We start from the raw sequence: 23,731 nt of genomic DNA on the forward strand, positions 1-23,731 counted from the left end.
TTTACAATAACAAACTAATAACTACACACATTCAATTAGAATTATATAGATGCAAATAATACTAAATACCAAAATAATAGATAGGATGCAGAAGCCAGGATAAAACATCACCCAGTAAAACAAACAAACTCCTCTTTTTTCCTGTTTCCAAAGCCCAGGGCGGTCCAAGACCTGGGTCTCTCCACGTTGTTGCAGGCTGATCCTATGAACAGATTTACTGACGACTTCATTGACTGATTCCTCCCAGGGTCCAGGGTCCATCGCTGACACAAGACATCAGCCCTGAAGGGTAGCCTCCTTTGTGCGGGGGACAGAAGGAGGTGCAGCCTGGCACCACAGACTGTAGGTGATACGTTCTCTACCACTAGTCTCTATAGGTATAGTGGGCTGATCCATTGTTATAACCTATTGTAATGGGTTATTTATGTTTCCTGAGGAGCTCCCCTGAAGCAATCCCAGTGCAGAACAAGGGGCTGACCTGACACGCTGGATATCGGTGCTGAGCGATGCAGGTATGTCTGCATTCTAGTTAAGATCCTTGCGAAAATAACAGGGGTTTTAGACGAAGTTGAAGCCAAGAAACAGAACACAAAGTCAAAGGCTTCAGAAGGCTTGGGAGAAGCTTTAGCTGCTGCTTCTGCCTTGCCTCTGCTGGTTATCAGGGTTTAACGGCAGATCTGGGACCAATTATGTGGCAACAGATATCAAGCGCATCAAATATTATATTAGTCTATATTTCGTTCCATATTTCATTAAATTAACTTCCTTTCAAGTTGATGTTGTCGGACCCTCCAATGTGGAGCCGAAAGTTCAAATTTCAACAGTGGATGTGTGGAATGGATGCAATGTTATCCATTTACCGTGAAATTTAAATATCAAAGAAGGGTGTGTAGGAGACCTAGCAACAAAAACTAATTAATTAATGAAAATGAATGAAACATACAACATAATTTGACACACATCATTTATTGTCTGTCAAAATCAAAATACAATAAATCAAACTATTCAGTTGGAGTTTTATCCACACCTCAGTACGCCAATCAATCATTCATGCATATATTATTATTTAATGAATTAATTCAAAGGAGGTTTCCTAACGCCTATGACAGTTAGTGTGCCAAACCTGCTCGACTCGCTCTGTGGAGTCTCCCCGCACATTCTTCTGCTGAAACACCTAACACCACACACACACACACACACACACACACACACACACACACACACAATCCTCACACACACACACACACACACACACACACACACACACACACACACACACACACACACACACACACACACACACACACACACACACACACACACACCACACAACCCACCCACACACACACACACACACACACACACACACACACACACACACACAAACACACGTGCCTAGCCGTTTTTCAAAAGCTGAGAGCTTCATCGCAAAGAAGGCAACAACTCTGGACTTGAATGACCAGCCGTTACTCCTCTGGGGCAGAGACTGCAAGCATGCACTGACCACTGAGTACGCAACATTAGCGGTTAGACCATAGCAATGGTGCTAAGTGTATCAAGCAGATAAGTAGAGCCACAAAATCCATGCCACTTTATGAATAGAGATAGGAAAACCTAACTTCACTATGCTGATATAACCTGATTGTTATATATCTCCCAATGCATTACTTACTATTGACCTATGCCTGTACTCGTTCGCTTGAAGTAAAGCATATCAATATATTCTCTATTTAAAACCGGCCTTGGAAATATTAATGACATTTGTCCCTTGGTAAATCCTCAGCAGATGCTCTGGTGAGCCACTCCCACCAAACTCTTCCCTTGAAGACCACAAGGTGGCACTAAAGGGCCACATCAGGAACACATTGGTAGAACTTGGGAAGAGTAATCTGACTTATATTCTTATCCTCAGGACTATGTCCGCTGTTTTAAAAGAGTTGCAGAAACAATAAATTACCTTTATTTGCCCCGATGGATACCCTTGCCCTGAACACGCACCACTCTCACATGGTGTGCTCTGCAGGGCTGGAAGTTCATCTGCGTTGTCTTCCTCAGCACACAGGGTCAGCCTCAAAGGGAGAACATCAGGGCCGGTACATTCCTCTCCCTGTTTATGACCGGGATTTATGTGTTGCCTTCTCTCATTGTTGTTGTTGTTGTTGTTGTTGTTGAATCTTCTGGACTCAAACCTTGCTTACATCGGGCCCCTCCTGTCTTTCCTCACCTGATACATGTTTAACTACAGTGAAGACCACTGCACCTATCATACCACCATCCTCTATAAATCAATGTTATTGACCCTACTCCTCCCATAGTCCCTTAGGATCGTATGGTTTTCTCAGAGGAACAAAATGAAACCTTTGATTGATTGGAGAATTAAAGCTACACATTTTAAAGGCATGAGAATTTCTATTACCTGACATTTCATTTCACTGAAATTCACGACTACAACACAACTACTTACTTTTTTTTTCTTTTACATATTTATATTTATATCAGTCTACTTTGTCGTTTTCTTGACATTTACACACTGCCTCACTACATCTTAAACGTTTCCTTTCCATTGTATTCCATTGACAGCAATCATTTTTGTGCTGCTGAATCACACCGGTAGAGAAAGTTGACATTGACTGGAACTGCATCGTATTTGAATAATTACCACTTACATGTGTCATCTTGGCAGTCCATCTTTCTCTTAAAGCACATGCAGTACTCTAATGGGATCAGCAGGTTTTGAACAGCCTAGAAGCACCACAGCGCTACCCGGCCACCTAACTCATGTACAACCAGAGAGGGAACGCCCCTGTTTGTGTATGAAAACAGGATTCACAGCAGAGCAGCGGTTCCTTAAAGAACGTGAGAGCGTTTTTTAAAACTGGTCCCTTTTCCCTCAGGGTGTACAGACATTCCTCTGATAAGAGCTGCCCTGACTCGCTGAGCCGAGCGTCAGACACCAGCGGCTCGATACTAGTGCGCTGCAACAGGAAGTCCTGTTGTTATCTTCAGCTAAACAACATGGGAAAGCAGAGCGCCCAAACGTGACACTGCCCTCCATTGCACTGTACGCTCTCTCAGATCTATCAGGGACTGATGGACGCTGCTCGGAGCAGCCTGCCCTGCTCCTCTGGGGGGGACGAGCTGCCGCAAGAAGGGCCAGCGGGACCGTCAGAGTCCCCCGTGCACCTGTTCACCATGCAGGACGTCCTGTCAGACATCCAGGGGATGGTGGAACGGAGCCATATTATCAACGTGAGTTCTGCCTTGATGCTGTCATTATGTTTCCTTAGGATATATTGACCAGACGCCATTCATGTGTCGAGAATTCAACATCAGGGGAATACAATACATTGCTTTGTGCGCAAGCCTGTTGTAACAAGTTAGTTGCGTCACTTGAAAGACAGAATGTAATGTGAATAGGGAGAGATCATTTAGAGAGTTTATTCATCAGTAGCATAACATTGTATTTGAATATATAATATAGTACTTTTGAACTGTTATTAAAAAGGTTGGTCTCATTGAGATGTCACATCTCTTTAGTAAGAGAGAGACCTCAGAACACCACAGAAGAAAGAATTATTTTACAAATCAAATCATTGAATCTGGCAGAGATTAAGCAAGAGCTACCAGACCAGAAAGTTATGTCTGTTTTGAAGCCCAGTCGATTATTAGGGGCATGAAAACTGGATGGCTACCTTGCTCAACTCTCTCCTCACCTTATATGGAGAGTCAAAACAATACATTTATCAGACATTGTTGTTAGACTGTCTGAAAGGGGTGCACTTGGAATGAAGGAAACAGAATGGCCTCAAATACAAATGTGCCAGTGGGCTGACCTCCTAATGAAGGCCAACCCAGTCTCGTACTGAGAGTAAAGTTATGCCTTAGGTGTAATGGAAACAAACCTCCACCATATGTGGTGTACAGTGTCCAGCACATGCAGATAGGCCACAGGGGCAGTTTGTTAATATAAATCCTGTCTGCAAAATCAGGCCTTGAGTTTCTTCCCTTGAATAATGTGTGTAAATAATGTCTACAAGTGTGTCCATAAATAGCTTTAGAAACCCCAGTGTCCCTGCAGACAGATACGATCCATTTGAAGATAAGCATTCTCCGAAAGTACACGGGAAAGGAAGGTTTTTGATGTACTTTAGGATAGTACAGGGATTTCCTGCTGGCAAATTTAAAGGGCCCGGGGGATTGCTTTGGTCCTAAGATATACAGTTTGTAAATTGCTAGAGAGAGATCTTATCTTTCATGAATCTTGTTCATCCTGACCATAATTATTGTCATTGATATTATTGTCGTCATAATTATAGTTGTCATTATTGTTGCCGTTGTTGTTTTTATCATACAAGTACTGTTAATGTTCTGTTTTTTTGTTGTTATAGAGGACAGAACACATGGATTTAACTTGTCTGAAGTCGTGTTCTGGTGAATCAGAGATCCATTTGACACGAACCATCTCCAGGGCTCTGGGATGCCGGTACCAGCCGGCCCAGCTCAATGTACCGGCCATGCTCAAACAACTGGAGGAGGCAAAGGTTGCATATTTTGCACTCATGTTTATTTATGAATTGTGACATATAGATATTTATGAATTATCTATATGTTCATTCAGAGTTGGGCCTGTGGCCTGCCCCTCAGGAACTGGTTGGGTTGATAACATTTTTTAGACCTAAAATAAAATATCCTTATACTTTTTGCTGTTTGCTGTCTGTTTGCCCCTAGAAAATTCTTCTCAATGACTACTAAAATAATGTAACATAATATAAACATACTTAGGTAGTTAGATGTAGAGTTCACATGTTTCGTATGTTGATAGCGAATGACATTCAGGGGGATAGAAAGTGAGTTTGAATCATGATCATGATGACATATAGCACAGCTATATGATGTGGTACATCTCACTTACAGGAATATAGGTGCTGTATCCAGGAGCAAGTGGTGGACATGAAGCGTGCTAGCACATGCAGGACGAGCCAAGACCCAGAGACCTTGAGGGCCGCAGTGGAGCGATGGAGCGTGGCTCTGCTGGATGCTGCTGCCACAGTGCAGGTCAAGGCAGCACAGCTGGAACAGGTCATCCGGTATCACAAGCAGATGGAAGACATCCAGTCGTTCCTAGAGAGACTCACTGGGGAAATGGAGAAGCTGAGCTTGTAAGTAGCATCGTTGTTGTCTTTACTGCTGCTGTGTTCAATGCCAGAATCGTCCTGTTGGTATATTCTCATCCAAATATACATTCATTCTCTTTCGTGTTTGTTCTTTTTGTTATCAGAGATGTTTTAGGTAGCAGCTCCGTCCAAGCCGAAAAGATCAGTGCTCTTTTGCAAACGATGGAGCAGAAGAAAGACATGATTAGGGAGCTGCTCTGTTCAAGTAGTGAACTTTCACCCCATTTGAGGGAGGCTGAGAGTTCAGGTGTACTTCTTGCCAAACTCGGGTATCTCCAGGAAGATTGGAGACTTTTGGAAGGTACTTTTAAAAGAGCTCTAAGGCACGCCTCCGCATCCTTCTCTCAGTCATCTCACTTTCTGAAAATGGCCCAGCATCTGCAGGGCAGGGTAACGACTCTCCAGAAGACATGCGCTGGCCTGCGATCCTCAGAGGATAGCCATGGCAGCCCATGCAGCCTGATTTTACAACTGACCTGCCTCAAGGCCGACCTGAAAATAAACAATCAGCGTTATCTCCACATTCAATCACAGTCAGATACCTTGTGCCAATTCTCTTTGGGTCGGAAAGAGAAGGAGGGGATTGGGTGTGTTCTACAAGAGTTGCGATGCTCAATGAATGTCACAAAGAGGCAGCTTGAGGATCTCAAACCTGGTATACGTGGGACTCCATTACCTAAAGTCCTCATGCTGTTGGAGGACTTGGCTACATCTGCCAAACATGCAGAAAACCAAATGGCTTTGGGGCAAATGTTATCCCTTTTCCCTGAAGAGGCCCAAATCCAAATGGCGGAAATTCAGAAACTAAGATCCAAAACTTTGTCTAAACAATTACAATTGAAGTCTTTGGTCATTGATATTGATAAAAATAACTCTGATGTTTTGAACTCAGTAAAGATGGTAGAAGACCTCTATGAAGCCTTTGATGACAGCTCAGCTCATATCCTGGAGCGTATGGAGAGAAGCCTGCAGGAAAGGGAGGATCTATTCCACAAGCTTACTAGCTTGGACAACTGGCGGGCAGACACACATATCTCCAAAAACCCTCGCATTCCTATTGAGAATGCTTCAAAAGTTGAAATGCTAGAGTTAGAGAGACAGCTAGGTGTTCACAAATTGGCCACAGAAAAGATTGAAAAACAAATTGCCCAGGTCGCCATTTTGATAGAGAACAGTAGGAAAACTGCTATAGAGTTGAATCCTGCTGAGGCCAGCTATCTTATTAACAGGCTCTCAGGGCTCTGGACAGAATTGGATGGACTGGTGGCTCATGAGCGTGTAAGTAGCTGGGAGTTAGAAGAGCTTATTCATGAGCGTACCTCTTCTAATGAGGAACTAGCAAGCATTCAAGCCAGCCTAAATAAGATATCTGCAGATCTTGATGGCCAAAGCTTCCCTTTGATGGCAGAAGCCCTCTCTGCAGCTGAGCGGATGACACATATGCTAATGGAGCATCAGTTCCAAGTGCAGGAACTTCAGCACTGCCACGAGGCAAAGCGAAGCTCAATGTTGTGTGACATTGGTGAGCTTCAAGACAGATGTAAAACTCTAACTGTCCATGCCATGGAGCAGGACAAGTATTTTCACCTCCTGAAAGAAATGGACAAATCCCGGCACATTGCTGAAGGTCAGATCCAGTGTTCTTTCACCCAAGCTGCAAGCTTGGGTGAAAGATTCAGTCTTTGCCAAACCCTTTTAGTTAAACTTCCCCTAGTGAAGACACAGTGCCAAGAGGCGGCTGACCAATTGGAAGTTATAGCTCAAAACCTGAATACTTCAGAGCTCCAATCAGAGAGGCAGAGGATTCAGCACACGGTGGAATCCCTGGTGGCCTGGGAGCATGCTGTGACGGAGAACATCCATAACTTGGAGGGTAGGCTTCTGGAAGGTCTCCGTCTCTGCACCGAGTTTCCCAATATGATGGACCATGTCCGAAGAACCAAACAGGAGCTATTGGAGGTTGAACCAGTAAACCCAGAGGAGAAGTCTATTGATGCTGCATTACAAAGGTGTTGGGTTATTCAGAGAAACCTGGAGTCTTGGATGCGGGTGGTCGAAGCTTTGGGACGGAAAGAAAAGTGTAATCTCAGGACCCTTGAAGAACTGAAATCCCTAACAGATGCATGTACGCATGACTGCCATTCACAGATGGTAAGCCACACTATTATTATCTATATATACATTTCTTTACAGTATGTCAATATATTTGAGCATTTCAACATGTGTGTTTTCAACATGATGTAATGACTGAACCTGAAGCACTTTGAGTCTGCCTTGTGTATGAAAAGTGCTATATAAATAAAGTTGCCTTGCCTTGTATCAAACAGGAGGACTTGGCCCATGCACGAGAGGCCCTTAAGGACTACCACTGGGCTGCTCAGGGGGCCATATCCTTCCTTCACAATGCCGAAGCTACCTTCTTGTCAGCACCAGGGGGGTTTTTGGACTGTGCCGAGGAACAAAGAGAGACCCAGGAGGCTCTCGCTGCCCTCAAGGATGTCCTGCAGGCTCACATCAGTGATCTGGTGGAACTGGTGCCCCATCAACCCTGTCTCTCCAGCCAGAAGACAGAGCAGCTCCACATTGGTGTTCTGAGCCACCTGTTGGTGGGCAGAGCAACTCTTGAGGCCCAGGCACAGCTCAGACTGGAGGCCCTGGAGAGGTAGACTTCATCACAGATACCTTCATCGTTCCTGTTTGTTTTTTCTACAATTTACACTTGGAAAAAGAAAATGGTTTCTTTCTTCATGACCATCCGTTTCATCATGTAGGTGTGCAAGAACACAACAGAGTCACTGGATGTGTCACAAACACATACGACAGCTTCTGTCCAGCTTTGAGGCCAGTCTGTCTCAGTGTTCCTCCGAGCGAGTGACCTCCTACGTTCAGTGTGATGCCCAACAAAACAGAGCTAAGGTAGGCAGATTTTCTCCACAACCTCATTGGTCCATTAAAAAACCTCTCCTGTCACTCATTTACATTACATTTACATTTAGGGCATTCAGCAGATGTTGTTCATAGAACCAAGTGCAAGTACTAACAATCGCCAGGCTAACCCCATTCCCTGTATACAGCAGTGATAGCTAGCAACTGCAGATGCTGCACAACTAAGTACATGCTACACAACATGCATGCACAACACAATTAAGTACATGCTACACAATTAAGTACAATGAATGAATACAACCTGTATTAAGTGCGTTCATCAAGTGCCAGGATGTACAACAAACAATAGTGCAACAGACAAATAAGGGACTGAATGGCTATGTAGAGTCTAGGTGAACTCTGAACAGGTGGGTTTTGAGTCATTTGCGTTAGCTGGTGAGTGACTCTGTGGTCCTGACATCAGCAGGGAGCTCGTTCCACCACTGTGGTCCCAAGATAGAGAAGAGTTGTGATTTAGCTGATCGACCTTAGTGATGGCGGTACCAGACGTCCAGCTGAGGTAGTTGAGCAGAGGGATCGAGCTGGGGTGTGTGGTTTGACCAAGGCTTGGAGGTAGGCAGGGGCAGTTCCATCGACTGCCTTGTATGCCAGTACCATCATCTTGAATCTGATGCGGGCTACTACAGGGAGCCAGTGGAGGTGGCGGAAGAGGGGAGTCACATGGGAGAATTAAGGTAGGTTGAACACGAGTCGCGCTGCCACGTTCTGGATATGCTGCAAAGGTTTAATAGCAGAGACCAGGAGTCCAGTTAGGAGCGAGTTTCAGTAGTCCAGGCGGGAGATGACCAGCGCTTGGACTAGAAGCTGAGCTGCTTCCCTTGTGAGGAAGGGCCGTATCCTGCGGATGTTGTAAAGTGCAAATCTGCAGGATAGGGCCACTGCAGTGATGTTGGCGGTGCAACATAACTGGACGGAGACGGAGATACAGTGATGTTCTTGACAGTGACCAGTAAGTCCAAGTGTGGGCAATCTTTCCCCGGTATTAGGAGGAGCTCAGTCTTGTTGAGGTTAAGCCTCAGGTGATGGGCAGTCGTCCAAGTGCTGACGTCTGCCAGACATTCAGATATGCTCGTTGCAATCAGGGCTTTGTCAAAGGAGGGGAATAAGAGGAATAGCTGGGTGTCGTAGGCAAAGCAGTGATATGAAAAAGGGTGTGATGTAATTACAGAGCCTAGAGATCTGGTATAGAGGGAGAACAGAAGGGGCCCCAGTACAGAGCCTTGAGGGACACCAGTGTCAAGTGTGCAAGGTTTGGACGAGGAGCCATTCCATGTGACCTGATAGGTGCGATTCGACAGGTAAGATGTTAACCAGGATAGGGACGATTTAGCAATGCCAAGTTCGGCAAGAGTGGCAAGGAGGATCTGGTGGTTCACCGTGTCAAATGCTGCGGACAGGTTGAGGAGAATGAGAACCGATGAGAGGGACGAGGCTCTGGCAGCACGGAGGGACTCAGTCACCATGAGGAGAGCCGTCTGGAGTGTGCCTTCTTGAAGCAGGGGTCAAGCAAGTTGTTATGTGAGAGATAGGAGGACAGTTGGTTAGAGATGGCACGTTCAAGTGTTTTAGAGAGGAATGAAAGAAGAGATACTGGTCTGTAGTTCTGGATCTCGGTGATGTCAAGGGTTGGTTTTTTGAGGAGAGGCTTTATTCTGGCAGTCTTGAAAGACGCCGGAACAATGCCTGAAGTGAGGGAGGAATTGATGAGGGCGGTGAGAAATGGCAGGAGGTCGACCGAGATGGTCTGGAGGAGAGAGGAAGGGATAGGGTCAAGAGGGCAGGTGGTGGTGTGGTTGGAGTTAACTATTCTATTGACCTCTTCGGAGGTGAGGGGGATGAAGTGGGTAAAAACAGAGGTGAGGATGGGTGGAGGGAGGATGGTGGCACGGGTAAAAGTGGAGCTGATGTCCTTCACCTTCTGGGTAAAGTAGGTGACAAAGTCGTCAGCAGTGAGGGAGGAAGAAGGCGGAGGGGAGGGAGGGGTGAGGAGGGAAGAGAACATGGAACATGGTCACTCGAGTCCAAAGAAGGATTATGGGGTGAGCACAACAGTTAGAAATATGGTAAGTTGTTGAGTTGTTGACACTTATTATGAAACACAATTGACCTGAGCCTTGAAGGCTATGTAAAGCATTTTAAAGAAATAATCTCAAATATTTTCATGTAAATATGTCTGTTAAGTCTCTATAGCCTAATGATGTCACACAATGGGGGTTAGGCCTATGGCCCACAGATTGAGCTCTTGCATTTTCAGTATTATGAATGTTAGGGACTGGGTGGCGGTGGTAACATTCCCTGGAAAAATCACATGTGGAGCAGTGGCTGTGGCCAGAGAGGGTAGGCGTAGCTCACACAACAGACTTGCACTTCAAATAACTTGTGTGTATTGCAGTGGACTGTTATTTCCGGTCTCTGCTGACATTGCCAGCAAAACAACTGGCAACTGACTGAGGTCAGACTGTTTAGATCTCTGGAAAGTTGGACAAAAATACACCTGTAATAACTGCTTACCGCCATAGGTGTCGCCGTAGAGACTAATAATAGAGACTAGTAATACTGAAATCTTCGAGATTATCTATTTAAGGTGCAGTAAATTGTTGTATTTATTTGTATTATTATTTATGAAATCAAGTCAGTTTTCAACCAGCTTACACTTCAGCTCTACAGCTCACAAGCTCATTTACACATTTTCCTCCATGCCACCACACTAAACACTGTGTTCCTCTAACCCTGTGCATCTGTGTGAGAAGTCCCTGATGGGGGAGTTGCACAGCCTGGCTGGGCAGCTAGAGGACCTGCGGGCCGGCTGTCCCATGCAGGGCTGCAGGGCGGGTAAGGAGGGAGAGCTGAGCGCCCTCTGGAGACACTGGGCACTGCTGTGCCGTGGCGTGGGCCTCCTGCTGGCCCACTCGGAACAGAGGAGAGCCGAGTGGAGGGACATCAACACCAGCGTGAGCTATATACTTGTTTTGGAGAGTTACATTTTGAAGCAACATTTTTTTGCTAAGAATTATTGAAAAAAATATGTTATTCCCGCCAGTCAACATACTGCGCCAAAATTCTGGATATTATAGAATAATATTATAATATTATGTTTTCTATATATATAATATATTATATGACCATGTGCCAGCATGGTGATATCATTATTAAACTACCAGTTCTATCTAGGGATAGGGTTGCTTTCTTATGCTAACCTGAACATAAACAAGATCAAATATTTTTCTTGAGAGTACCATGAAGGAAATCATCATGAATAAGTCAAATCACAACCATTTCTTTGACCTGTCTTCTCCAGATGGAGCAATGCTGTACTTCCTTGGCAAGTCATCAGGCAGAGCTTCCTGACTCCTCCTCTGTGGCCCCGGCCACTCAGGGGTACACCAACAAGTCATTATCCCAGGCAAAGATGCACCAGGCTGACTTGGAGCAGGAGCAGCAGTCCTTAGCCTCCCTGGAGCACCGTCTACAGCATGCCCTCAGCCTTTCTGGGCCACAGGACCCAGGCAGCCCTGGGCCCTTGGGCCAACAACTGGTGACAGTCCAGCAGAGTGTGAGAAGGTGAGGAAATCCTGTGGTAAATGTTGTCTGCATCTGTAGAGGATACGCCAACCTAGCTTGGTAGTAGAGCTTGGCAAATATCAATATCAACTAAATATCAATTAGCAATACCCTGATATGTATCTTGATACCATCAGGGATCATAATATTGATCCCAGTTCGTAATATTGTAATTGATCTCAAATGAGATGAATCTATGTTTTGCCAATATTGCCCACTTGTCCTAGGGTGTTGTGTTTGATGAAAACATGTAAGACAATCGGGTGGTGTTCTCCACAGCTTGACCGAACAAAACATGCTGGTGGTGCGAGCAGCCCTCGCTGAAGAGCAAGTGATGCGGCGAGCCCAGGAGGAGATACGGGAGGTGGAGGAACGGGTGGAGGCTTTGCTCCTCCCTCTGGAGTCCTGTTTTAATCAGGGAGAGATGGGACACGTTAAGGTGCTTGCCCTACACGGTGTCCCGGGTCTCAGGATGCTAGTCGTAGCTAGTCTGCCATTTTAGGTAACATCGGGGAGATAGGAGGGTCTCATTTATGCAGAAAGCACAAAAAAACACCTCTCTTCGTTCCACTTGCAGAAAGCACAAAAAAACACCTCTCTTCGGTCCACATCGATTTGGCAAAAACAAATTTTGCTGGTAATAGCCTGGTAATTGACTGCTGTTTTTTGGTTGGCAAGAATGTTAATGGTCGCTAATTTACTTTTCCTTTTGATGTGCAGTGCATCATAATGGCTTAAAAGCCTTTTTTCACATGAACCCCCCCATGACACCCAACTTGATGCACAACTTTCCTTTTAAAACATTTTCCTCCAGTGAGGCAGCATTAATTACAGTACTGCCAAGCAATCATTTGTGTTTTTAGGCATACACTTATATGTGTACTTCTCCAACTCTCTCCTACCTTTTATTTTTCCATTTGGCAGGACGCCAGGCAGGCCTTGGTTGTGCAGAGGACTAAACTCTGCAGGGTTGGTGAGGAGCTGGGCAGCAGATACCCAGAGGTGCCAGCAGACATTGGCCTACGGCTCAGTGAAGCCCGGCGCGCCGTTCAGACAGCAGAGGAGAAGGTGAGGTGGCCCCGCCATTTGACTGCACTGCACTCAAAGAGCTGCCAACCCCCCCACCCCCACCCCCCCTCCACTCCCACAAATTGTAATGTGTGTCTTACATTTGGCTTTTCTCCAACCTTGATTGTCCACACACATTTTCAACAACAATATGTGAATGAATCAGTAACCGGCATTAGACAGACTATCTGGAGCCTGTATAAGCCATTTCTCTGCACTCGTCATTTTATCATGTATGAACTCTTTATTTGGAACAAAAACTCAATGAACAGGCTTGTGTGAGTTTTTCTAGTATTGACTCTGATAAAAGCTTGGGATACGTACATGTGTGGTGCTGCATATCTATATTTATTGGATATAGTAACATTGTACTGCTGTTATGGCCTATACAATAATTTGTGTGTGTGTGTGTGTGTGTGCCTGTACTCATCTGTGTGTGTGTGTGTGTGTGTGTGTGTGTGTGTGTGTGTGTGTGTGTGTGTGCCTGTGCTCATCTGTGTGTGTGTGTGTGTGTGTGTGTGTGTGTGTGTGTGTGTGTGTGTGTGTGTGTGTGAGTGTTTGTGTGTGTGTCTGTGCCTGTGCTCATCTGTGTGTGTGTGTGTGTGTGTGTGCGTGTGTTTGGTAACCCTTGCATAGCTCTTGGAGAGGAGCGACCCATTCCATAAGCTGAGCAGCAGTGCGCTTGAGGTCAGCATCGCTCTGCAGGCGCTGAAGACGCTGCTAGACACCAGAAGTCCTTCTTTTCCTGAAGCACAAGACACACTCAAGGTGTGTGTTTGGGTGTTTGCGCTTCCATCTTTAACAAATCGTTAAGGGGGGCTACTATTGACACTTTCACAGTATGTGTCACAGTATGTTATTGCATAGCACTTAAAGATGGCTTAGTTTGAACCTTATACGCTAAATGAGTATGTGCTATCGAGGGGCTATCAGTAGGCTATTCTAGTAGTCCATGATATTTAACAGCAAATTAATTAGCTCCGGGCCTCTGTGCAATATCTCTCCTTGGCTTGTTTCAGGAAACCAACATTACCTATTGAAATGCTATGTCCTATCCTTAGGTTATGAAAACCAACATATATTAAGTTGTGCTCGTTTAAATATAAATACAATGGGATAACCACACAGGCAGTACATCTTTGAGTGACCGCAGGTTCAATTCTGACCCTTGGTCCTATGCTAAAGGCGTGTCATTGCCTCTCTATTATCTGTCTGTCTTCATATTTTATATCAATAACATCACAAAAAGCCCATAAAACAATATTACGCGTGTATTTTTGTCTTTTGGTAATGAAATATCCCTAATGCTGCGTTCACACCAAAAGCAAAGGTTTTTTTTACACGCCGCGAATACATACAATGTCTATACAAAGACGATGTTTTGCCAGACAAGCCGGCACTGCGAAATGGCTGGAATGGCCATTCACGCAAATTCAACTTCAGCAAACACATGAATTTGCGTGTTTGCTTGAGTTTAAATATTTGAACTTTGCAGCGACTCTCTCTCGATACTGAATCACAAGGTTGCTTGTACGAACCGCAAACTTACCAAACAAGTATAACATTCGCCTCAGGTTTGGTGTGAATGCACCTTAAGCCCCACATCACCATCATAATGGCTGTTTTCTGCTCCGTGTGTCTGACGACCCCCCCCCCCACCTGCAGCACGTGTGGGATGAGCTGGACGTGTGGCACAGCCGGCTGGGGCTCCTGGAGAGCGAGGCCCAGGACCTGGCAGAGGAGCGTCCCCAGCAGGGCCATCTCCTCATGGACCGCCTCAGCGGGCCCCTGCAGCTCTACCAGGACACGGCCCAGCTGGCCGAGCAGCGCACCGCCTTCCTGGCCCGGGTCAGGACACGTCCCCTCACATCAGTCTCTCCCTCTAAATTTTTTTTTTTTTTGCTTTGTTTTATTATAAAGTGTGATAGATAAGAAGGTATCGGAGACAGAGGGGAGGACATGCAGCAAATTACCACGGGCAGGGATCGAACCCAGGTTTGATTCCTGTTCAGGACTGAGCCTATATGGTACGCACTCTACCCGATGAGCCAACGGGGCGTCCCAGTCTCTCCCTCTCTGATCACGGATCACGCACTCCTAATATGTTATAAAAATGGGAAGAGTTATGCCTTGTTTCCTGTTTTAGTTATGGAGATATTTATCAAAAAGATACTTGTTTGTGTAAATGGATGAAGGCAATTTGAATAAGTGGATGGCTAAAGTGGCCAGTCTACAAGGTGGTTTGTATTTGAAATCTTTATCGTCACTTTTTCCAAGAACATTGGTTCCCAGGACAAGATGTTTTAGCTTATCTTCCCACTGGGAAAAGTTGTGTTTGCGGGAAGCCAATTACGCAATTACAGATCCTCGCCTCCAGCAACCAGATTGGTGGAAACTAATTTGAAGTGAAAGATGGTGGAATGCCACAATCGCCCAGATTTTAGATTGTTAATGTAAAGTGTGAGTAAGAGAGAAAGAACATATTTTTTTTGGTTAATTTAAGTTAACCTTCATTGTGCACCTCTTTTGCATGAGATACTTAAAATGCAAACACAAGAAACACTAACTACGTCCTTCTCGTACTCTCCATCTGTGATGTTGAATTGAAAGGAAAGTTTTAAGGGTTGAGGTTTGAAGTTGTTGTTTATTTGTTGAGTCTCATTTTTTGAAAATTGGTTAAAAGTGTTTCTTGAATGAAGACACAATGAGAATTTCTTTGTGTTTTGCATGTTATGTTCTCATTTTGTCATCCATAAATGCAGTAGATACAAATGATGTTAGATGAAATACAATCAATTGATAAATTATTATAATCCATTTTTTTTAATGATTGTTTCCAGATTCCGACCTTTCTTCAGGAGTTTGAGGACATCCTGCACAGTGCCACCTGTTGGCTCGGGGAGGCTCAGTCGTGGATCAGCGCTCCCTGTACTTACTCCACAGCCAGGAGCCTCCACAGCCATGCCAAGTCCCTCCAGGTCTGCCTCCAATCATCATGGGTCAGGAGGACTTGAAAGAATAGACCAGAATAGTCTGAAATGACCTGAGATTGCAATGGAGTTGGTGGAAAAACATTGTGATGCTGAATTCACACCGTGATAACCCTTTATAACAAAATCTGAAGTAAATAACAGATTTCTGTTGTCCATCATTTTGAAGTTAAAAAGCCGTCCATAATAAATGCTTTCAGTGCGTATATGAATACGGTTGGTATGTGTGACACTGTCGTAGCTGGTCCTGGAAGATTCGGAGAGGACCAGAGCCACCCTGGGCAGCTTGGGGCTGCTGTTCCAGGTGATGTCTGCGATCTGGGACACCAGAGCGCTGGAGGAGAGGCTGGTCTGGACAGAACGCCAGGTGGAGGGCATGCAGCACAACGTCTATGAGCCCATGGAGCAGCTCCTGCACACGGCCACAGTAAGAGCCGTTCGTTAACGCAGTAAAGAGAAAAACTACACGTTCATTAACTGTTAACTTATGGTCTAGTTAGTATTAACTAATGGTGTTGGTGTAAGGTGGTGTTCATGTATACATGAATTCATTTGATAGGGTTAGGAGTTAGGACCCTAACCAACTACCCCTAACCCTAACCCTATGGCAATGCTATATAATAATGCTTATTACTGCATTAACTAATGTTCATTAATGGTTAATTAATTTACCCATATTGAGAAGTATGACCAGGACCCTCAAACTTGTTTGCGTTTATCCTGTGGTTGACTTTAAGCATTGTATGCGTGCAGGAAAAAACTTCATTGTACATTTGTAATATATAAAAAATGTAATTCACATTGAACCATTGAAAACTGAAAGACTTCGGAATTGGTTTCTATTTACAAAATTAAAAAATCTGCTAATTTGCTCCAGGAAATTGATGCCATGGAATTAGAGGTGAAGACTATGGAAAAGAATGCGACGAAGATCAGATCCATTTTATCCTCTATGAGCAGCAGCAACATCTCAGAGGCAGAGTGCCTCGACAGCCAACAGGTGAAGCACCCCATTAGGATACAAAGATCCTTGCATTGGGTTCCCTTATTCTACCATATGATTTCATCCATGTGCATAACACCTTCGCATGGCTGATATTCAGCTCTGGATTCAGATTCAGAGGACTTTATAATCCCAAGATAAGTGTGATAACCCCCAAGATAACCCTATCATATTGATGTATCCCTCAAAACGTTTATGGCATAGGTTGAATTTCCACTAAAAAGAGAAGAACTGGAAAAGGCCTTATGTGTATACTCTGTCTCATCTCTCATCTCAAGGTTATCCTGGACAACCTACAGTCCATGCAGAGGACCTTGGAGGAGATTGTGCAGTGCAAGGGCGAGCTGAACCTCCCAGCAGGGGCGCTGGACAGCCTCACGGTCTTCCCCAGGGCAGAGCTGGTGCTGCAGTCCCTCCAGGAGCTGCAGGAATGGACCCAGCAGCAGGGTGCACTGCAGGAGGTACACCATGAAGTATGATCACCACTTCGGGCCGGTAAAACAGAATCCAATCCAATACATGCAGACTGAATGAATCCCATTGCATATAAGGTAACGTATGTTTTGATGTTAAAAACAAAAGCGTTCAGCTGTTCTGTGGGAGCATGCAGAAGTACCGGCTCTCAGGGCCTATGCATAATGAACACTCTTTATTGCACATCATCTATAGACCACATGCAGTTGTTACTGAGGCTATATCATTAGCCACCTGATTTTTTTTATAATTGTCTTATAATTGAAAGACTTAACTCACAAAACTTTCTTTCTCACATTGTAAACTTTTATACTAGTTTAACTTTGTTGTCGAAACATATACTGTGGAGGATGGAGACATAAACTTCCATTCTCTCTTACCATCATTGTTTAAACTGGATGGTAAAAACAGAGAAATTAATACATTCTTAATAACATAATAATTGTACTATTTGTATATATTTCTTTAATAATTTTGTTTATATAAGATAAAGACATGGTGACCTTGATCCTTTGCCAACTCTTATCTGGGATTGATTAAGTCTGCCTGGTGAAATGTTTGTCTTGTGTGCCTAACAACCAAAAACATCATTACATCATATCTCAGCTGGCCCGGCATATGTTTTAAAGGTTAATTTAGACAGTAAATGCACAATAACTACAGCTCCTGTGGATAACTGACAGGCTTGAGTTATATTTATCAAGAAAAACTAATCTGGAGGGACGGTCTGTAGTACCTTGACTGAATTGGTTCTTATCAGCAGAAAGCATTAACAATCATCCTAACCAACTATTTTTGCGGGAATCAGGAAGCTGTTGAGGTGCTCAGCTCTGAGGAAGAGGAAGATGAGGGGGTGGAGGAGCAGTATCACTCGTCCTCCTCTGAAACACTGACATGCAGTCTCCCAGAGGTAAAGATCCATACCTTCACACCAGGACCTGCACCTCTGTTGACATATTATATATATTTTAAAGGTTTTTAACTAAAAAATGGGTGGTTTTACTTCTGTGTTATTCTGAAGTATTGAATGATATACCGTAATTGGATGTTGATTATATGCATTGCTTTATGTTGGTATGAATGGTAAAATGTTCATGGTGTATTTAGTACTTCTTAACAGAAGTCTGACCAAAGAAGATTTCAATTTAGGTTGATTGATATCGACAAGCACTGTCCGACCAGCTTTTTACCCTTATAGAGAACACACACACACACACACACACACACACACACACACACACACACACACACACACATAAAGGCTCATAATAACACTTCATAAAAATGCCATTTATTAGGACCCCGAGGAGTCCTTTATTCAACTACAGGACATGGAGACAGATGCAGACACTGCCCGATGCCCTCGAGAAGCGGAGGATATTCCTGGAACTCAACCACTCCAAGAAGAACCGGTACTTGAGGCTTCACCTTGGATTGTTTCTTTGTGTGTGTGTGTGTGTGTGTGTCTGTGTGTGCGCATGACATGTGTATGTTTGTGTGCGCATGACGTGTGTGTGTGCCCATGATATGTGTGCGTGTGTGTGCCCATGATATGTGTGCGTGTGTGTGCGCATGACGTGTGTGTGTGCCCATGATATGTGTGCGTGTGTGTGCAAGAGTGTATATTTGGCCATTTGTGATCAGCAGTTGCTAGGTTTGGTGTTATGGATGTGGCCCCCCTGCTAGACCCATCTCGGTCTGAGGTGTGACTGAGCTTGTCTTGCGTTGTTCCATTTCTTTGAAGGCTCCTTTGAGTGTGGCCTGGCAGCCTTGGCCAGAAGCAGACCCGATCTTAACCACCACCACGCGGGACGGGTCCAAGCCTGCAATGGTTGGTGTTGATAGAGCAAAGTCAGGGGAAGAAACTGGATTATCGCTGGCTATGGAATCCAGGCTCGTGTCCAACGCAGAGACCGGTCTTGTTGCTACGGTAACTATGGCCGAAGCACAAGCGGCCCGTGTTACTCCTGACAACCAGTCGAACCCCGCCACGGTGTCAGATGAGCCCAGACACTCGTCACACATCGATGAAACGTGTGAACGCGTAGATCCACAGGAGTCTTTGACAGCTGATGCAACAGGTTTTCTTGCCGCAAGAACTACAAATGCCTTCACAGCCAGAGGTCCATCCGTGAGCGCATCCCAGAACAGGCACGAACGTCTCACTGGATTCTTGACCTCTCACCGAGACTTGGTAAGAGCTTGAGATAGAAGAGCCCTTGATCTTTTCGGTTGGGGCAACATTCAACTGAGGGGACTCACAAAGACTAATATCAAGAATAATATCTAGGAATATCAAGACACAATTCTCTCTTCTTTCATAAAGCATCAAATCTAAGCACACCATTCCCCAACCTCTTTTTATTATCTCCACTCAGGTGACCCAGGATGAGGTAATTGATCCCAGAGCAGACGTTAACGCCAGGGCCACTCTGGGCAGTGTGGTAGATGTAGAAGATATCACAAAGACTCAAACCCATGATGCAATGCAGGACCATAAACCAGGGTGAATGACACAGAAACAATTTTTTATTATTTATTTTTTATATTTATTATTTTTTAATCCATTAATCAATGTGTAATGTATTTTCCAATGTCTTATTCAGTTTTCAAAACATATAATGTGATGTGTCATTTCGCACGTTTCACATTTACCCTGTTTTAAACTCAATGTTTGTATAAATGAACCTGCTCTGGTGGTAACTCTTTCACTTCTCTGCCTCCTTCATTCCATCCCTACTTCCTTGTTTCTCCAGAATGTCCAATGATGATGAAGAAGAAGCACAACGAGAAGAGGAAGGCGAGCAAAAGCAGATCGCTGTCTCTGCCGAGATCTCTCAAAACCTCACCGCTGTGGTGGGCAGTGGAAACAGAGAGGATTTGGAACAGGTGAATGCCCAACACTGACTAAAACCATTTTCTCAAGTCGTGCAAATAAATTGCTGAAACTCAATGGAAAGGTCAGTGTCTCCGCATGCTCCGCGAGGTCACAAGAATGTAAAGTACAATTTTGATTACAGTTGTTAACATTTGAATGAAGGTCTAGACTAGAGCCTTGATGGAGAACCTGAGAGATGGAGAATCATTTCCTGTGATTTGCTTGTGTAGGCGGAGGAGAGGCAAGAGGAAACAGGCGTGCTACAGGAATCCCAGGAGGCTGCAATTATGCTTCAGGAACATCTGTGTATAATGGAAAGAGAGGTACCTTGGATTCACCTTAAATCACCTGAATTTGACTTTTCACATGACATTACTAGTTGCTTGTTTTAAGCTCTCTTCATTTTATCTTTAGCAGAGTCAAAAATTGAGGCATACTGTCAACATGGGAATCAGGATATGGATATGTACATTGTGATTTATTTTATATTTGATGATATGTTCCTTATAAATAATTATTTAGCCAAGCACATGCAAAAGTACATGGAGCACAAATATTTTGTCCGCTTGCTTTTGGGCGTGAGAATTATTGTGGACGTGAAAAAACTATTATACCGGGTTTGTCCCAACACGCCCGTGTGCCTTGGGATTAAGGGTTTCGGATTAATCTTTTTTATTTTTCCATATTTCTCAGATGAGGCACACAGATAGCTTGCTTTGGTTGGTAGAGGACTTTGATATTGGACAGAGTGAACCACACCCCACTCTCAAGTTTGTTCCTAGTTTGGAGGTAACCAACGTGTGTGCGTGTGTGCGCGTGTGCTTGTGTGCGCGCGTGTGTGTGTGTGCGTGTGCGCAGGCGTGTGTGTGTGTGTGTGTGTGTGTGTGCGTGCGTTTGTGCAACGTGTGTGTATATTTCAAACATTCCTAAATATCCAGGCACATTTTCTTTCTTTAGCATCGTGTATACATTTTTCTTTGCTTCTTCATTCTCCAGTGGCTGGAGGGGCCCTCGGGAATGGCCCCTGAAGAGAAGGCTGAGCTACGGCGGATTTCCCACTCGTTCCTGCACAGACTAACATGCTTATTAGACCTGGAGGACGGACGCAGGAGAGCATGGCAGAAAGGCCATGGACAAACTCAGCAATTCCCCTCCAGGGGCAAAGTATGCACAAATAACGCAAAGGATGTCTCCTCCAGACCACAGCTCCACAGTTACACTGTTTACAGGTCGATATATATATATAAATATTTATATTAAGGATTGTCTCCTTCAGACTAAAGCTCCACGGTTAAAATGTGTACAGGTCCATCTCACAATCATCTAAAGTCTTCAGCTTGCCAGGGGGACGGACTTTCAACACTATTACTGTTTCTAAGAATATACAACTTTCCAAAAGGATAATAGAAATGCAAATTAGTTTAGATAGAAATTGAATAGAAATTGGTTTGGTTTATCCGGAAAGGGAGCCCTCACCTACTTCTAGGGTAAAGGGACATTGTCCTTTACACAATGTAATGTACTCTTTTGACTCAAACGTATTTCCTTTCCATGTATACCGAAGTTCTTGCAGGTTCTGGGGACGCAGTTGGCCGTGGCGCAGCATCTGTTCCAGCGAGAGCCAGAGGCGCTGGAGGGTGCTGAGGAGGAGGCTGACTGGGCCCAGCTGGAGCTCAGGGCCGGAGCGCTGCTGCAACACACGCTGGATCAGGAAGTCACACCGCAAAGCACACTTCAGGTCGGACACAGTGTTGTGTTGTGTTGTGTCCAAGGCTACAAACACACACACACACCTCCAAACCATGGTAACACAGCACACCATCTCCGCTAAGTCACCGGTTTGTTTCAACAGGCCAGCGGCGAGTGGGCGGGTAGGTGTGGCCGGATGGGCGCGCTGCTGGAGGAGTTGGACGGCGTGGCGAGCGCGGGACCGCTGGAGAGGGAGGACGAGGAGGAGCTGTACTCTGTGGAGCATGTGCAGACACGACTCGGATGCTGCCAGGTACACCCCACCCCGATGCTGCTGATCATGAGGCGTTGTTCACTGTTTCAGGTTCACCGTCGCTTTACGAGAAGAAAAAACCTCAATCGCACTTCTAATAGCCGCCACCACACTGGCCAGTGTGAGATTGGACGCCATGCGTCACATGGGCTGCATTCACACTTGCTCATCTTACCTCTTGTGTCTTTTGTGTGTGTGAGTCAAAGCTCAAGTTCATTACTGGTGATGAAGATCACAGACAGACAGACAGTGGGGAGCACTGGTCTCAGCACAGATGTCCTCCAGATACCCCAATTGTCTCTCTGTAATAGAACATCAGACACCAGGTCCTCAAAGACCTCATTCTCTTATTGGAGCAGCCATGGCATCTGCCGACCCGATGAGAGAACGCTGTGTTCCACTTCTCGGTGATGATGACGATGATGATGATCATGATGCTTATTTCAGTCCTTGTCTCTCTGCCTTTTCTGTGAAAAAAGGGAACATTTGTATGGATGGCTGAGTAACAAAGTAATGATATTGACGTTCTCTTCTTCCTCTTTCTTCTTTGCCAGTGCTCTTGCTATAGAACTTTTGTAAATATAAGGACTGACCTTGAAACGACAAAAAATGTATATGGTGACCTATTAACTGCCTTGCTTCATTTATTTCCCTATTGACGCTACAGCACTAATATAGGCCAGGTTTGATGTAGAAAGTGTACTCTCTACTCATAAAGAAGGAAGTTTTCGCCATCTGTCGCACCTGGCTGCCTATATTTCTGCATTTTATGTGTAAGGTAATCCGTTAGACACCCAACTTGAAAGCCTCTTACTGTTTCATCCTAGGATGTGCTAGTCCAGCTGGAGCAGAGTAGGGCGGCCTTGGGTTGTCTGCTAGACCAGGGACAGCTAATGATAATAATGGGGCTGCTGCCGTCAACCAACGCACAAGGCAGTACCTCAGTCGGCCCAACAGGAGGAGCTCTGGAGCTGCAGTGGCGGAGCATCCACAAGCGGACAGAGCAGGAGATGGGGCGCTGCCAGGAGATTCAGCGGAGCTGGGCCAGGTGAGGCAGATCAGAGGGGGAGCAGACCAAAGCCTGCAGACAATGGAACAGAAGCCGGTGATCCTGTGACGTCATTTTAAATAATGCAGACCAAGGTTGTTGGTTGCGCAACATTTGCAGCTAATGAGAGCAATTATTTTTGCCTTTGGATTGATCATTTCACTGTAATGTTCGTACATGAGTCGTACATTTCTCCCCCAGAGTTTTCATTCATCACAGGAAATGTTCTACACACTATTTTTTTTATAGACCTAGCTTCGTACAAATATCACAGTCACATCCCAGAAATATAAATTTTGCTTTGGCCAGAGAAGGTCAAATTCAGAAAACAAACGACCTTGGCGGCGAGGTTTGTGTCATGGGTTAATGATTGAAGCTCTGTATAGAGTGATGGCCTGAGAGTTCAGCTTCTCATACAGTTATGTAATGTAACTTTATTTGAACAGGGACAATGTACAAAAGAAATATTAACCTTGTTCAGAGCCAGGAGAGATGCATTGCACCAGGTTTTAGCAAATTGCTATTTTCCACCTGTAGTCCCTGGGCAAATAGTGTGACACCATGGTTTCATACACAGCATTGCTCAT

General features: G+C 44.8%; 1 protein-coding gene across 1 annotated transcript in view; it reads left to right on the forward strand.

Annotated features, from left to right (window-relative positions):
- Positions 1-413: 413 nt before the first annotated feature.
- Positions 414-23,731, forward strand: part of syne2a (spectrin repeat containing, nuclear envelope 2a) — a gene marked incomplete at its 5' end in the record, with an annotated part of 58,712 nt that continues 35,394 nt past the window's right edge. The window contains 31 exon segments of the mRNA XM_084484279.1: positions 414-476; positions 478-512; positions 2,895-2,988; positions 2,991-3,073; positions 3,075-3,249; positions 4,389-4,541; positions 4,915-5,159; positions 5,279-7,325; positions 7,502-7,836; positions 7,946-8,090; positions 10,871-11,071; positions 11,419-11,681; positions 11,961-12,120; positions 12,606-12,749; positions 13,386-13,517; positions 14,415-14,597; positions 15,590-15,727; positions 15,981-16,166; positions 16,617-16,739; positions 17,021-17,203; positions 18,025-18,126; positions 18,515-18,628; positions 18,961-19,410; positions 19,595-19,722; positions 19,973-20,105; positions 20,325-20,417; positions 20,788-20,883; positions 21,091-21,258; positions 21,659-21,832; positions 21,947-22,096; positions 22,924-23,144. Coding sequence (XP_084340405.1) covers positions 414-476; positions 478-512; positions 2,895-2,988; positions 2,991-3,073; positions 3,075-3,249; positions 4,389-4,541; positions 4,915-5,159; positions 5,279-7,325; positions 7,502-7,836; positions 7,946-8,090; positions 10,871-11,071; positions 11,419-11,681; positions 11,961-12,120; positions 12,606-12,749; positions 13,386-13,517; positions 14,415-14,597; positions 15,590-15,727; positions 15,981-16,166; positions 16,617-16,739; positions 17,021-17,203; positions 18,025-18,126; positions 18,515-18,628; positions 18,961-19,410; positions 19,595-19,722; positions 19,973-20,105; positions 20,325-20,417; positions 20,788-20,883; positions 21,091-21,258; positions 21,659-21,832; positions 21,947-22,096; positions 22,924-23,144 — 6,917 coding nt within the window.

Source organism: Micromesistius poutassou (assembly GCF_964030765.1).
Source record: "Micromesistius poutassou genome assembly, chromosome: 19".
Lineage (NCBI taxonomy): Eukaryota > Metazoa > Chordata > Actinopteri > Gadiformes > Gadidae > Micromesistius > Micromesistius poutassou.